At 51.9% G+C, this 13,461-nt stretch overlaps 5 protein-coding genes across 5 annotated transcripts; 2 read left to right on the top strand and 3 right to left on the bottom strand.

The window, feature by feature from the left end:
- Positions 1-213: 213 nt before the first annotated feature.
- On the bottom strand, positions 214-2,712 carry creB (uncharacterized protein; the record flags this gene model as incomplete). Its single annotated transcript, XM_056695480.1, has 3 exons — positions 214-2,316; positions 2,408-2,545; positions 2,677-2,712. The coding sequence occupies 3 exons, from the start codon at positions 2,710-2,712 to the stop codon at positions 214-216; spliced, it is 2,277 nt and encodes a 758-aa protein (XP_056557692.1).
- A 3,862-nt stretch (positions 2,713-6,574) lies between these two features.
- Positions 6,575-8,415, top strand: N7496_002548 (histidine--tRNA ligase; the record flags this gene model as incomplete). The annotated part of the gene is made up of 2 exons (XM_056695479.1): positions 6,575-8,080; positions 8,140-8,415. 2 exons carry the CDS (start codon positions 6,575-6,577, stop codon positions 8,413-8,415), a joined length of 1,782 nt encoding a protein of 593 aa, XP_056557691.1.
- A 459-nt stretch (positions 8,416-8,874) lies between these two features.
- On the bottom strand, positions 8,875-10,466 carry N7496_002547 (putative ubiquinone biosynthesis monooxgenase (Coq6); the record flags this gene model as incomplete). Its single annotated transcript, XM_056695478.1, has 2 exons — positions 8,875-10,232; positions 10,295-10,466. The coding sequence occupies 2 exons, from the start codon at positions 10,464-10,466 to the stop codon at positions 8,875-8,877; spliced, it is 1,530 nt and encodes a 509-aa protein (XP_056557690.1).
- A 246-nt stretch (positions 10,467-10,712) lies between these two features.
- Positions 10,713-11,147, bottom strand: N7496_002546 (uncharacterized protein; the record flags this gene model as incomplete). Its single annotated transcript, XM_056695477.1, has 1 exon — positions 10,713-11,147. The coding sequence occupies one exon, from the start codon at positions 11,145-11,147 to the stop codon at positions 10,713-10,715; it is 435 nt and encodes a 144-aa protein (XP_056557689.1).
- A 518-nt stretch (positions 11,148-11,665) lies between these two features.
- Positions 11,666-12,559, top strand: N7496_002545 (uncharacterized protein; the record flags this gene model as incomplete). The annotated part of the gene is made up of 1 exon (XM_056695476.1): positions 11,666-12,559. The coding sequence occupies one exon, from the start codon at positions 11,666-11,668 to the stop codon at positions 12,557-12,559; it is 894 nt and encodes a 297-aa protein (XP_056557688.1).
- Positions 12,560-13,461: the final 902 nt, after the last annotated feature.

The following is a 13,461-nucleotide window of genomic DNA, read 5'->3' as shown; positions in this document are numbered from 1 at the left end:
AATGGCGCATATGGTGAGAATGGTGAGAAAATAGTGATGATACATCCACGGAAAGCTATGTGCAAGAAGCAAATCGCGCTTGTATGTGCATGAGATGAGGGGTGTTGATGATGTTGAAAGGGTATTGGGGGTATCTCCGTAAAACGCAATCGGAAGCGGGCAGATGCAAGAAAAACGACGTGCTCCGGAAAATGAACGATGGTCGGATGCTGATCATGCTGCCTTCTTGAAGCTCAGGGACCTCCACCGGTGAGTGTGCCCATTCTTTTCGTGTTTAACTTCCTTGGTATCCTTGGGTATCGGTGGAGGCGCTGGAACTCGGGAGGCCATCTTTGGATTGGAGATAGGAGATGGTTCCTTGGGCGACGCCAGTGGCTGTTCAGGCTCGGCTGCTTCCTTGACTGGCGCCTCAGGAACCGGTGTGGGCACCAGATCCGAAGTTGACACTCGGGGTTCCTTGTCCTTGTTGAGGCGGTGGCCCAGGCTGCGGCTACCGCGTCGGAGGAAATTGAAGCTGGAAGGCTTTCTGGGAGATCCGTTCTCGGGACCAACATCATTGGCATCGGCCTTGCTGGCCTCGATGGCTTGTCGAAGCTCCTCGGCTTCACGCCTAGCGTCCATCTGTCGCTGGAGCTCGATCTCTCTGCGGCGGGCTTTTTCGTTCTTTTCCCGTTCTTTCTCAGCTGCCCGACGTTCCTTCTCCTCTCGAGCCTTTTCCTTCTTGGACTGCACGTCACTCTTCTTCGCGCTCAAGACCGGGGGCTGCTCGTCGGGGATTGGCGGCAATGGTGGCTGAGGCTGAGGAGGTTGAACGGGCTGTTGTTGCGAGGATGAATCCGACTCGGGGTGTTCGTAATGGGGCTCGAGCTGAGGGGCCGTCGTCATTTTGCTGATGGGAGTGAAGCGATGCGGTTCTTCGGATGGGACGTAACTAGCACTGTGCACTTGGACCAGGTTGTTTGGCGATGTCGAGAACCCGTTAGTCTTACCAAGGTCACCAGCCTCGGCCGCGGCCGCGGTGGACGCAGCGTCCTCCTGAGCTTGCTCTCGCATGACAGCCTCGAGCGTGGTCTCCTGGTAGAATAGAACGTATGCACAGGCCAAGCCGGGTCGGTCACCGAAGAAATTCCGAACGTAGTTCTTATCAACCGGTTCCACCAGTTCGTCATCGAACAATAACCAGCCGCGATCCTCGGTCTTGATAATCGCCACGTAATGACCGTGGTATGGGCCACCTCCGATATGGACGACGACGGCGTACAGCTCGTAAAGTCGATCTGGGTCTTCGGCATCGTCTGTCGTGTTGAACAGGCGAAGATGGTATGGGTAGACCACCCGATGGAAGAGCTTTTGTAGCCGCTGCAGATCCTCCGTATACTTGAAACGCTTGAGATGCAGGGCCAACACTCTGGGCAGGCGCTTGATCTTCATACGCTTCTCGGCCTCTTGAAGGCCACCGCAATTGTCACAGTGGAACTTGTTCCGCTCGCAAAGCATCTCCTCGGCCGAAAACTTTCGAAGACAGGCAGTTACGGATGAATGCTGCTCCAAATCGACCGAGAGATCCAAGAATACTTCATCGCGCTGAGAGACCTTCTCGCAAGTCAGACACTTGGTCTCTGAGGTTAGCGTTCCTTCGAACAACTCGTGCACCCATCTGGTGGTGTTTGGAGACTTCGAGCCTGTGCTATTGGTCAACATTCCCAAGGACTCTGCGCTATCAGAGGGCGGCGAAGGGAGGCTCTTTTCCGTGAATGATTGCTTCGTCGCTTCCGCCTCGACATTGGATACCACCTCATTCAGCAGCAGGTTCAAGAACTCATGCGCATCCTGATGCATGGCCGTTCGGAACATTTCGTGCTCCCGTCGCAACACATCCAGGAATTGCTGTGGCCGGATCACACCAATCCGAGACTGGCTGCCCACCAGGGACTCGAAGATATCCTTTAGAGATGTGAAAAGAGATTCCGACATGCCGTAGCTGCCAGCATTATTCTTAGTCTCCAACAACGGAAGCGTCTGGAGCGCAACCTTCTTCTTGTATTCGGGAGAATCCTTATCTTCTGGCTTCTGTGGTTGATTTGGAGGCACGCCGGCCTGGCGCGCTGACGGCGCAGGAGCAGCAGCCTTCTGCTTTGCTGCCTGAGCCTCGGCCTCCAAGTGCGCATTGGGGTTCTGGTATCGGAGGTTCTGAGCCAGGGCGGCTTCGATACTCTCAACGGGCGTGCGCTGCGGGTAATTGATCACGGCCTCACGAAAAGGTACGGAGTAGTAAAGACATTGTAGAATCGAATTGCAATAGCAGGTGTTTCCGTACTATAAGCGCACGAAATAAGTGGTTAGTCTCGCAGTCATCGATCCGTTGGCCGCTTGTGCAAAGACAGCCGAGTGAGGGGAAAAGCCTCACGTTTTCCATGCCAAAGAACTTGTCACTACCGTCGCCGCGGACCGGCCCCATATCCTTCAACCTCTTCTCGAGCGGGGATGGTTGTGGCATTTGGGGGTCCTTCTTGGGCGGCGGCGCGGGCGAAGGGTTGGTTGGAGCCTGTGCGAGGGAACAGTCAGTGTCAGGTCCAAACCAAATGGTCTCACGAGCAACAACGGGCGACCGGGGGCGTTTCGGCTGCTGTACGACGGCCGGGAAGGGATGATGCTCGTCAAGATCGGGTTGCTTACCCCATTGCTCCGGCGAGGGGAGAAGAGCCCCTTCATGATCGATGCGTGTTCTCGTCGGTCGCGCTCAGCTGCATGGAGAGGCGAGAACGGGGATTTACCGGTCGCAGTCAAGGCGGAACATGGGCGAGGAAGGGCAGGTGAGGGGAAGTGAGATAGGAAAGTGCGAAGGAGGAGGAAACTGAGGGAAAGAGAGCGAGGGTCGTCAAGGGTTCAGGTTGGGGTAAATCGGGGAATGAGATCAGGAACGTTGAGTCGCGGAGAGGGCGGTCCGGGGAAAGCCACGGCGGAAGCGTCCAGAAGCCGAAACTGAATACGCAGGAACGCCGATGAAGCGGGGGCGGGGGAGAGACAATGGGGTTGTTGGAAAGAGGAAACAGCAGAGTGAGAAGAGTCGGTAGGCTGATAGGTGCCGTTCCTAGGAAGGAGGAAGAGAGGGATGAGAGGAGCCAAGTGGACAGGACGAAGATGACGGCGGAGCGGAGTTAAAACGGATAGTGAGAGAACCAGGTAGTGGCAGGAGTCGGATAATAGGCAGTCGAATCCAAGTCCAGGCAGTCGGTACACGCACCGACCTGGTTATCGGATTACTGATAGTGCTAGGTATTAGTTCTCTTGTACTCTATATCATTTAGCTATTAGTGAAAGTATACTGCGGAAACGATGTATACCGTGGCTACTACAGGTACTGGAGACCTAAGTTCCAGAGTACGGTACTCCCAGGCATCCTTATTCTGTATACCGACTCTCTCTTGACTACTCCCGTATAGTATTGATGACTGATGACCGTATTTCGCGGAAACGTCCAGAAAAGCCCTCCGCAGATGATTTGGGCGTTAGACCGGGCTGTCACTCGACTAACTTTGCCGTCTCCAGCAGTCGAGCAACACGATAAGTCTTAGGCTAAACTCCTTTCTTCCTTAGTCCCACCTAGCTCACTCTAAAGAGTGAGGAGGATCAGAGCAAGACCATCCTGATTTGTCTCGTAGGTTATACTAAGTGAGTCCTAAACTGCTTAAGTGCCGCGACACGCTCGAGCCACGTGGAGTTTCTAAGGCAGGTACTGAGCCAATCGCCGATTTTTTTTTGTTCTGTCTTCTTTTCTGTGCTGCACGACTCGAGCCATTCGATCTTTGGCGCCTACGGGTCGGATATATCGGACGGACATTGTGGGCATTGTGGGAAATTGTGGGAAGAAGTGGACTTACAAAGTGGAGAGAAGAAGCGCGGTTATGTCATGGCCCTCTCTTGTCTCTTCTTTTCTGCCACTCTTTTTGGTCACTCTCTTTCCTTTTCATGGAAAACACTCCTCTTTTGGCGCTGGCTGGTTCAATGAACTCTGGAAACCCCCTCTTGAGATCTTCTGTCTGATTGGCTTATCCCCCATTGTTGGCTCACGGGCCATGTGTCCGCCCCTCGCATGGCGTGCCGTAACGGCCAATGATCGTCGTGACCGTGGGGAAGTGGCGGGGGTGCTTCTCTTCGAGTCCAAAAGGGCCGTCTGTCCTGACTGGCCGAGCCCCCGGCCACGGCCACGGCCACCGGTCCTCCCACCAGCACCTGAGCAGGGCATAATGCGGGGGCCAAAACCCAACATTCACATCATCAGATCACTACGACGCAAGGAGCATATACATCGTCATGGAGCACAATCCTACGGTACCCTACAACACGAGAATCACCTCCAAATCCCTGCCGCCGCGCGGCCCGGGCACCTTCTCGGTTCGCTGCCCTCCTCCCTGAGGTGGGAGGCAACTTTCCGAGCAAAGCATCCAAGTACGGAGTACAGATGTGCCCACCTGCATCGATTCTACGAGTCAATAATAACATCCCTTGCGGGGCATGCGCTAACCACCAGAGGGGGCCAAATGGCTGTGCTCCCGTACCATCCCCCCATTAGCCGACCCTATGGCCCAAGGTATGTACATGCATATTTCTGGAAGTAGCTTACGATGGGAGAAAACCTTCTTTCAAGCTCCCCTTGGGGTCCAAACGCACCACAAGCCCTCCCACTTCGGCACCTCTCCGCCCGAGATCCCCATGGACGAGAGGTACAAGGTTGCGGGATAAACAAGGCGGCGGGCCAAGGCTGAAGGCTGGAGGCTGGCTGATTCAAACTCTCGCTCGATACCACGACTGAAAGTGAAATCGAGCGTCTTCGTTACCTGGACGCATGTACAGTACATGTACATGTACATCATGGTGGGGCTGGGCACTCCGCTACTAAGAGTCAGATCAGGCTCGATCATTTCAACCATAACCATACTCTGTACGAGGTACAAGTGATGGAGATATCTCCTGTTACATTGGTATTGGGCAGGTGAGATTGGGCATATGCAAGAACAAGAACCAAGACCGTACCTTTCCGCCAAGCTGGTCTTCTTGGCAAGCCCGAAGGAGTTAACCGACTCATTACAGTACTCTAGCTGCCTTGGGCCCCGCGAGCCTCGAGGTAAAAGCCTTGAAGGCTAATGCCAGTCAGTAAAGTTGCCCAAGCTTGGCAATGACCCTGCGATTAGACACGAAGTGGCTGTTTTTGTTGTCCCACACTTTGGATATCAGATGGACCTTTTGATCAGGTTAACTTGAGACCGGCTATTGGTCGATATGATTGGTTCCAGAGGCACCTTTTGCCATTTTGCTTTGGTCGTCTTTTGAGCGCCATTTAATTGTTTCGTGATCTGATTCGTGGGACGGGTGGCGATTAATTTATTCTTGTGCTCACTACGTCGCTCTGGTATGCCTACAGAGTAGATTATTAACTATACCGGCTGATTGCAGGTTTGCTTTGTAATCGGCTCAGCATGGTCCTTTTTCATCAGCAACCCAGTTGATGCAAGCATAGTCTAAATTAATACAGAGACTGCATATCAGTCACTTGGTATGATGTTGCGCTAGGTACAAATTGCTGCAGTCTCCATTACTAATAGCCACCGAGCCAAGTATTAGCCTAATCTCTCTCGTAGATTCTATGACTCTGTCTGTTTTGCTTACCACCGTCCTACCTCATATCCTCCATGCTCCATATAGGTGAAATATCACATGGATCTTATCCCTCTCATAGCTTGATTGATAGGCCTAGTCTTCACTAGAAAATACCGCATAAAACCCTTATGAGCATCGGATTGGGCTCATACAACCAAGAGCACGAGTCAGCTTTCTTCATTGAGTTAGCTCCTAAGCTCTTTGACCAATCTGCGCGCGTTGTGGATGAATCTTACGAGTCCTCTTTCCATGTGATTCTTCATTGGTAGGCTAGTTCAACAGCTGTAACCAGGTGCTTAAGTATACGTTTGCCACTACCCGAGGGAGATTGGCATGATTTTTCAACAGTGTAAAATAGGCAAAGAGCTTAGGTATGGAGCTGTAGTTATTGAGAGCACGGATGACAAATTACTTCATAAAGGGCAAGTTAGAAGAGGGTTCCTATCTAGATGGGTACTACCAAATGCACAGTGAAAATCGAGATTTTCAAGACTGTTGACGAATTTCATGCTTTCTTAAAACATGAAGTTGATTGTTAAGATACTTTGTCAATCCTTGATTTTAGTCTTTTTGTCAAAATAAATCTAGAGAGGAAATATGGCGGCGCCTATCCGAGTCAACCATTTCCTTGCTCTAATCGAAGAAAGGTTTGGTGTAAATACGAGTCGATCAAGCTGAGCACAGTCACACAGTCACTCTCAAGCTCAAAGGCACTAGTGAAACCTTTCTCTTATAAGTTCTTGCCAAGCTAACATAGAATTTGCCGTTGTAAGTTGAAATTGCCCGAGACGACGCTATACTTCACAAGTACGACTCGGAAAAACTCGCGGAAAAACTCCCCCGAAGCAGGAAGAAGGCCCGACAGAGCCAAATCTGGCAACCAAAATTAATCGCCCAAAGTTTCGCGACGGCTTTTATGACGTTCCTTCCTGCTTCAATACGCTCTGCACGACGAGCAATTGTCGACTCTTCCAGTGCGGCCTCTCTCATTCGCGTGACTCATCTGCCAGCGCAACGGCAGCGCGCCGCCGCCTCGAATCAAATTTGTCTCCGAGCCCCCACCATCCCCCACCACTCAACTCTCCCCCGCCGCACTCGTTCTTTTTCCTCAATCCCTCGTCTCGCCGCGAAGATCGATACAATGGGCAAGGATAAGGGTCCCTCGTTTAACCTCAAGACCCCTAAGGGCACCAAGGACTGGTGCGGGTCCGACGCCATCCTCCGGGACCGCATCTTCACCACCATCGCCGACGTTTTCAAGCGCCACGGCGGCACTGCCCTCGATACCCCCGTCTTTGAGCTGCGCGAGATTCTGGCCGGAAAGTATGGTGAGGACTCTAAGCTCATCTACGACCTGCAGGATCAGGGTGGTGAGATCTGCTCGCTCCGTTATGACTTGACCGTCCCCTTTGCGCGTTGGTTGGCTATGAACCCGGATGTTCGCAGCATCAAGCGTTATCACATTGCGAAGGTGTACCGCCGAGACCAGCCCGCTGTCAGCAAGGGCCGTATGCGCGAGTTCTACCAGTGTGACTTTGATATCGCCGGTACTTTCGACGCTATGGTTCCCGATGCCGAGGTCATGCGCATTGTTAGCGAGGTGTTCGAGGAGCTGGGCTGGAACGGCCGGTATACTATCAAGATCAACCACCGTAAGATTCTGGACGGTGTATTCCAGGTCTGCGGTGTCCCGGAGGACAAGATTCGTCCTATCTCCAGTGCCGTTGATAAGTTGGATAAGATGTCTTGGGCGGATGTGCGCAAGGAGATGGTCGATCAGAAGGGCCTTGATGGTGCTGCGGCCGATCTTATCGAGACCTACGTTATGAACAAGGGTGGACGTGAGCTGTTGGAGAAGCTGCTCCAGGATGAGAGGCTCACTGCCAACGCCTCCGCCAAGGCTGGTCTGGAAGACATGGCTCTGATGATGGACTACCTGGAGGCTTTCAACGTCCTGGATAAGATCTCGTTCGATATGTCTCTGGCCCGTGGCTTGGATTATTACACTGGTGTCATCTACGAGGTGGTCACCGAGGGCTCCGCCCCTGCTGTGCAGTCTGATGCCCCCGAGGCTGAGAAGCTGAAGAAGGCCAGCAAGAAGGGCAAGTCCAAGAACCCCGAAGACGATGACCGGTCCGATGACCCCACTCTGGGTGTCGGCAGTGTTGCCGCTGGTGGTCGTTATGATAACCTGGTGGGCATGTTCCTGCCCAAGGCTCAGATTCCTTGCGTTGGTATTTCATTCGGTGTCGACCGCATCTTCTCCATCACCAAGGCACGCCTCGAGCGTGAGCAGAACGCCAAGAACCTGCGTAACAGTGAGGTTGACGTTCTGGTCATGGCCTTTGGCGGTAAGGGCTTCACCGGTATGCTCAAGGAGCGTATGGACATTTGCCAGAAGCTGTGGAGCGCCGGTATCAAGGTAAGACATACAGGATTCACTATATCATCTCAAGTATACATACTAACGTCCATCTCCAGGCCGAGTTCTCCTACAAGGCCAAGCCCAAGCCTCAGCAGCAATTCAAGGCTGCCGAGGATGGCGGCATTCCCTTCGGTATCATCATCGGTGAGGACGAGCTTGCCGCCGGCAAGGTCAAAATCAAGGAGATGGGTCTGGACAAGGACCACCCCGAGAAGGAGGGTGTCGATGTCGAACTGGCCTCTCTCATCCCCGAGCTGCAGTCCCGCCTTACAAAGAAACAGGGCGGCTCTGTCATTAGCTTGGCTCAGCAACTGCAGGGTGTGCAGGTCTGATTTATCTGCATTCCATTTACACAAAAAGTGAAATGATCGGGGCGTTTGATTCTTTCTTATTTTCCTTTTCTCGTCTCTATGTTACCCCCTCTCCGGCAGCTTAGCATTCCTCTCCTCCCATCTTTTTCTCTCCTCTAAAATATAGATTTCACCTTTCCTGTCTTTGCATGTGCCCAAGCCATTCAGCAGTTCTTGTACCTTGAAAAGACTTGGGGGTGTCTGCATCGCCATAACATACTGGGCATGACCGATACCCAATACATTATATGCTTGCAATTTTCAGCATTGATTGTTATATACACTCTCACGGCTGCGTGCACTATCGAGAAACGTCAAGTACCCAAATCAGAAAGTACATTCAAGACAGAAGTTGAAAGAGAAAGATATCTCGGTATTGTAGAAAGGAAACTAGATATACAGATAGACATACAAAAGGACCGCCATCGTCCTATACCACACCTAGTACCCCTCGGCATTCTTCATCAAGAACGACTTAACAAACGGCAGCTTATCAATCACATCCAGACCCAAGCTACGGGCCCAGGTAACGGGCCCCTGGCCGGGGATGTTATACATCTTATGCAACAGATCGCAAGCACCACCAATCTTGGCATTAGTCAGGTACCGCTCTGACGAGTACCGCTCCAGCGTCAAAAGATCACCGATATCCATACCGTGCGAGACCGCATACTCGATCGTCTGCGAGAGCGCGGCCACATCTGCCAGACCCAGGTTCAGACCCTGGCCGGCCAGAGGATGAATGACATGCGCTGCGTCGCCGACGAGAGCGACACGCGGCGAAATATACTGCGCTGCGTGGCGGAAGCGGAGAGGGAAGGATGCGACGGTGCCTGTTTGCACACCCGTCGCGAAGGGTGGGATGTGTGCGGGGATAGGGGTGTGCTGAAGACGCCAGGAGAGCTCGTCTTCATGGGATGTAGCTTCTGACGCGGGCTGTGCCATGCCCACCATATACTTGAGGTCTGTCATAGACAGGCGGAAGGCTGCGTTGACCATGGCCAGGAAGGCCGGTGTGGGGAGGGATTTGAGGTATGCGGCGTTCTCGGGGGTCGTGGACCAGACGAGGGTGGCGTTGTTGTTGGGAAGAGGGAGGAGAGCAATTGGGCCACCGAGTGCTGGGAGGAAGCGCTGGTAAGCTGTGCGCATGTTGGCCGGGAATGGAGGAGTGTCGGGGTCGGCGAGGGAGAGAGTAGCCACGATGCCGTGTCGGTTGTAGTCCCAGCCGTGGGTTGGGATATCGGCGAACGAGCGGACGGGGCTGTTGATTCCGTCCGCGCCGACTAGAAGCCTTGCCGCGATTCGAGAGGATGGCTGGGTCTCTGCGGCAGCTCCGGTGGGCTTGATAGATAGGACGGGCCAAGCTGACAGGTCCGGTCCCTCGGTTTGTAGATCCGTTCCATTCTCGATACCAGCAACGGTGGTATTGGAGAAGAGCGTCAGATTCTCGTCTCCAGATGCCGCAATTCTACCCAAAAGACCGCGCACCAGGTTTGCATTCTCCGTCATCGTTGCCACGGTGCGCGGATCCTCGAATGCAGGCGTTTCCATCGACCAGTCAAACGATATTCGGGATCCGCTCTCGCCATCCCACACCTGCATCTCCTGGTAATCCTGCACACGCTGCGTATCCAGGTGCTCCCAAGCACCGATCTTTTGCAAGAAAGCCTTGGACGAGGGCGTCAAGCTGCTAACTCGGTTGGAGAACTGTGTCGAGTCCATGTTCCAGGATCGCGCCTTGTTGAGATCCTGGCTTTCGATGAGGGCAACCTTGAGCTTCGATGTAACGGGGGAAGCTCCTGCAATAGCACAAATTAGCATATTGTCTATACTCATTATGTTTGGTAGTATTATCACTCACGAAGAGCAGCCAAAAGCCCTAGGCCCGCCGGACCACCTCCGACGCAGACCACATCGTAGATATCGGTGGCCTGGTCAGTCTTGGTACCGAATCGTCGCCGACCAGCGCCAATGCCATGTCGGCATGACGGGCAGACGTATGACCGCAATGCGGCTCGTGAAATTGGGCGCATTGTGTTTGGGGAATTGGATTTGCGCTTGGAATCGAATGATCACGAAACGCTCCGCGCCGAGATGTCCGGTGCAAACAAGACAAACAGCCCTCCTTCCATTTTGGGTAATATCTTACGATCTTCTATAGTTACGAATATCGCGTCGGTTTCTTTACCAGTGGATTGCATTTTCCAAATACTCCTTCTAGATTCTAGCTAACAAAACAACGATATTCTCAAGTCGTAAATCTCTCTCTAGAAGGCTTGCTAGCGCCATCTTGTAGCCCACTCATACTGGTGTCGTCTCTCCGAGTAATAACCCCAATTCTTGTCCGACGGAGCAGGGACATCGGAGACTTTGCGTGCAGAGAACGAGAATCTGTGACCCCAGCAAGGTAAACCCGCTTCTCCCTCAAAGCTGGCCAGTTTCTCATCGGCAAATTCCAGGGTGCCGCCCTCGGTCTCACTCTGAATCTCACCCTCGCCCGTATCCCGACACCTGATCTTCAGTCGATACTTGAGCGACTGGGCCGACCCTAGCTGGTGCTTCTTGGCTTTCTTAGTCCCCTGAACCCCCGGTGCTTTTCTCTTGGTGCCCGAAGCGAGAGTTCTCCCCTCTGATTCTGAATCCTCATCCTCTTCCTCTTCGTCCTTATTTTTGCTCTTGTTCTGGGCCAGGGTGTCAAGGTAGTTCTTATGCATCTTGTCTCGCTCGCGCCTGGCCAGAGACTGTTGAAGTGTGTGAAGTGGTGTTTTGAGGGAAATTGATAGTTTGGTTGACGTGGGAGGAGAGTGGGGTGGTACCAAACAAACTCTCGAGTACCGTGACGACCCAGACAAGAATCAACACAAAATATCAACTGTATAATATAGTCAAGGTACCGGAGCCGGGGGAATCTCAAGAAAAAGAAGAAGAAACCCGTCGGGCACTACTGGAATATCTAGATTGGCAGATCGGTACCATATATTTCCCCTATCTGCCTCCAGTCGTTTGCGCTCTTCCCCAGCCTCCCTCTATCATCAATCCCCACAAGCGCAATCTTTCTATAAAAGGCACTGCATGCACTCCCGATTGCCTAATTTTCAGCCATGTCTGTAGGTGGTTTGTGTATCGAGTCCTTTGACGTGATCCATACTTTACAGACCCAAGGCACAGATCTTCAAAAGTTATCACTGAAGCTTAGAATCGAAAATTTCGTCTATACACTTGGGGACAAACGATGGGCCTGACAGCCGATACAACGACCAAGAAGAACCCATTTGACCTTTGTGCTTATTCTGAGCTGGTCTACGAAACCATGACTCTGATCCTCGATAGATTTGAAGACTCGGGGAAAATGCAAAATCGATATGGCTGTGCCGGTGTGAATGCATCTCAGTTAGGACCTGATGGGCCCAAAAGCGTCTTCCAGCAGCTCAGCACATCTTTTAATAATTTCTCGGCCAAGTCAACATCCATTGATCGCGCCAGATCTACACTTATCAAAAAGACACACTGGGTTATTCGTGATCACAAAAAGTTTGAGACGCTCATATACGATGCAAAGGGCTACATTGATAGCTTGCAAGATATCACCAAGAACCTTGAAAGTCATTCCATTCATGATCAGAAGGATGTCATGACAATGGGTGTCCGCAGAATCAACGACACGAGAGCTTTGGGATGGCTATCGGAAGTGTGTATAGTCGATTACCCAGAGCTATCAGATGCTGCGACTTCGAAGGCGGAGACAATCACCCAAGCCAGCATCTCGAATGAAAACCAAGACGAGAGAATTATTCACGGGTTCGTGAGCGAGAATGATAACGATTCCGATGGAGTGAGTCTGAACTATGTCATTGCCAGCTTGGAGGATATGACAGTCACCCAATTGAAACATGAGCTTTCAACGTTTCGTCTGCAAGAAAAACTTCGAGCCAAAGAAGCGATGCAGCGCGAGGAGAAAAACCAGAGTGAATCGGAACAGCTAGCCGATGATGATGATGATGAACCCGGGGATGAGTCAAGTTTGGGGGGGTACAAGATATCTGAAAATCGACCGACCAAAAGGGGAGAACAACTCCAGTCGCGTGGCGGATATTTCCAGGGCCTCTGCAGACCAAGCATTTCTTAGGGAGATCGATGCCATTGTCAGGTGGTTCACAGTGCTGTCTCTTGAAGAGAGAGCTTGCTCGTTACTCTGTTTTGAGAAAGGTGTGTCAACCAATACCCAACCCCTCATCTTCTCTACTAATCAACATCATCCAGGGTTTAAATATTATAATTCATCAGAAGAAGACAATGGTGGTTGGTACCGTGGAGAACTCTGAGAGTCACTCGGAAGAAGAAGAAGAAGAAGCCAGTAACAGTTACATGGCAGCCATGATGAGGGCTATTGAATGCCAGGGTTTCCGAGATGAAGTGAATGCAATCTTGTCATGGTTCAAAATTCTATCTCATGCAGAGAGAACCCTAACCATCATTCGTCTTAGGCAGTGTATATCCGTCGATCCATACCGCATAATACTATCTGCGAGCCAAGAACAGCGATGGTTTGAACAATGGGTCAAGCACGATACGACTCCACTAGATCTGAAGAGTTAGATCGCGAAAAGCTCGAAACCCCAATCAAAATCAAGCCTCGCTGGACGCATGGCAGGCATGATACAAGCTACGCAAAGTCTTGAATTCCGACGCGAAACGGATGCCACTCTAGCGTGGCTTATAATGTTGCCCCCGGAGGAGAGAGCCGTTGCATTACTACGTCTCAGGGAGTGTTTATCTACCGATCTGGATGGGAGAGTACTCTCTGTGAACCCGATGCAACAGGAACTCAACCATTGTACCTCGCCAGGAGCATTTGGGGACAGTCATTAACAACCAAGCCTAGAATTCCAGCAGTCTTCTTGGAACGAGTTTGAAATACGGCTCCAAACCGAGTATATTCCAATATTCGAGCCTTCAAGCAAGCCCACTAAGGCGAAGAGCAAACAAGAAGAGTTGACCAAACTGAGGCAGTTCTCGAATGAATTTCAT

This window comes from Penicillium cataractarum (assembly GCF_028827025.1).
Source record: "Penicillium cataractarum strain IBT 29864 chromosome Unknown utg000002l, whole genome shotgun sequence".
NCBI classification, from domain to species: domain Eukaryota; kingdom Fungi; phylum Ascomycota; class Eurotiomycetes; order Eurotiales; family Aspergillaceae; genus Penicillium; species Penicillium cataractarum.
Note: the sequence above shows the minus strand (reverse complement) of the source record. Positions and strands in the feature narration are given on the sequence as shown.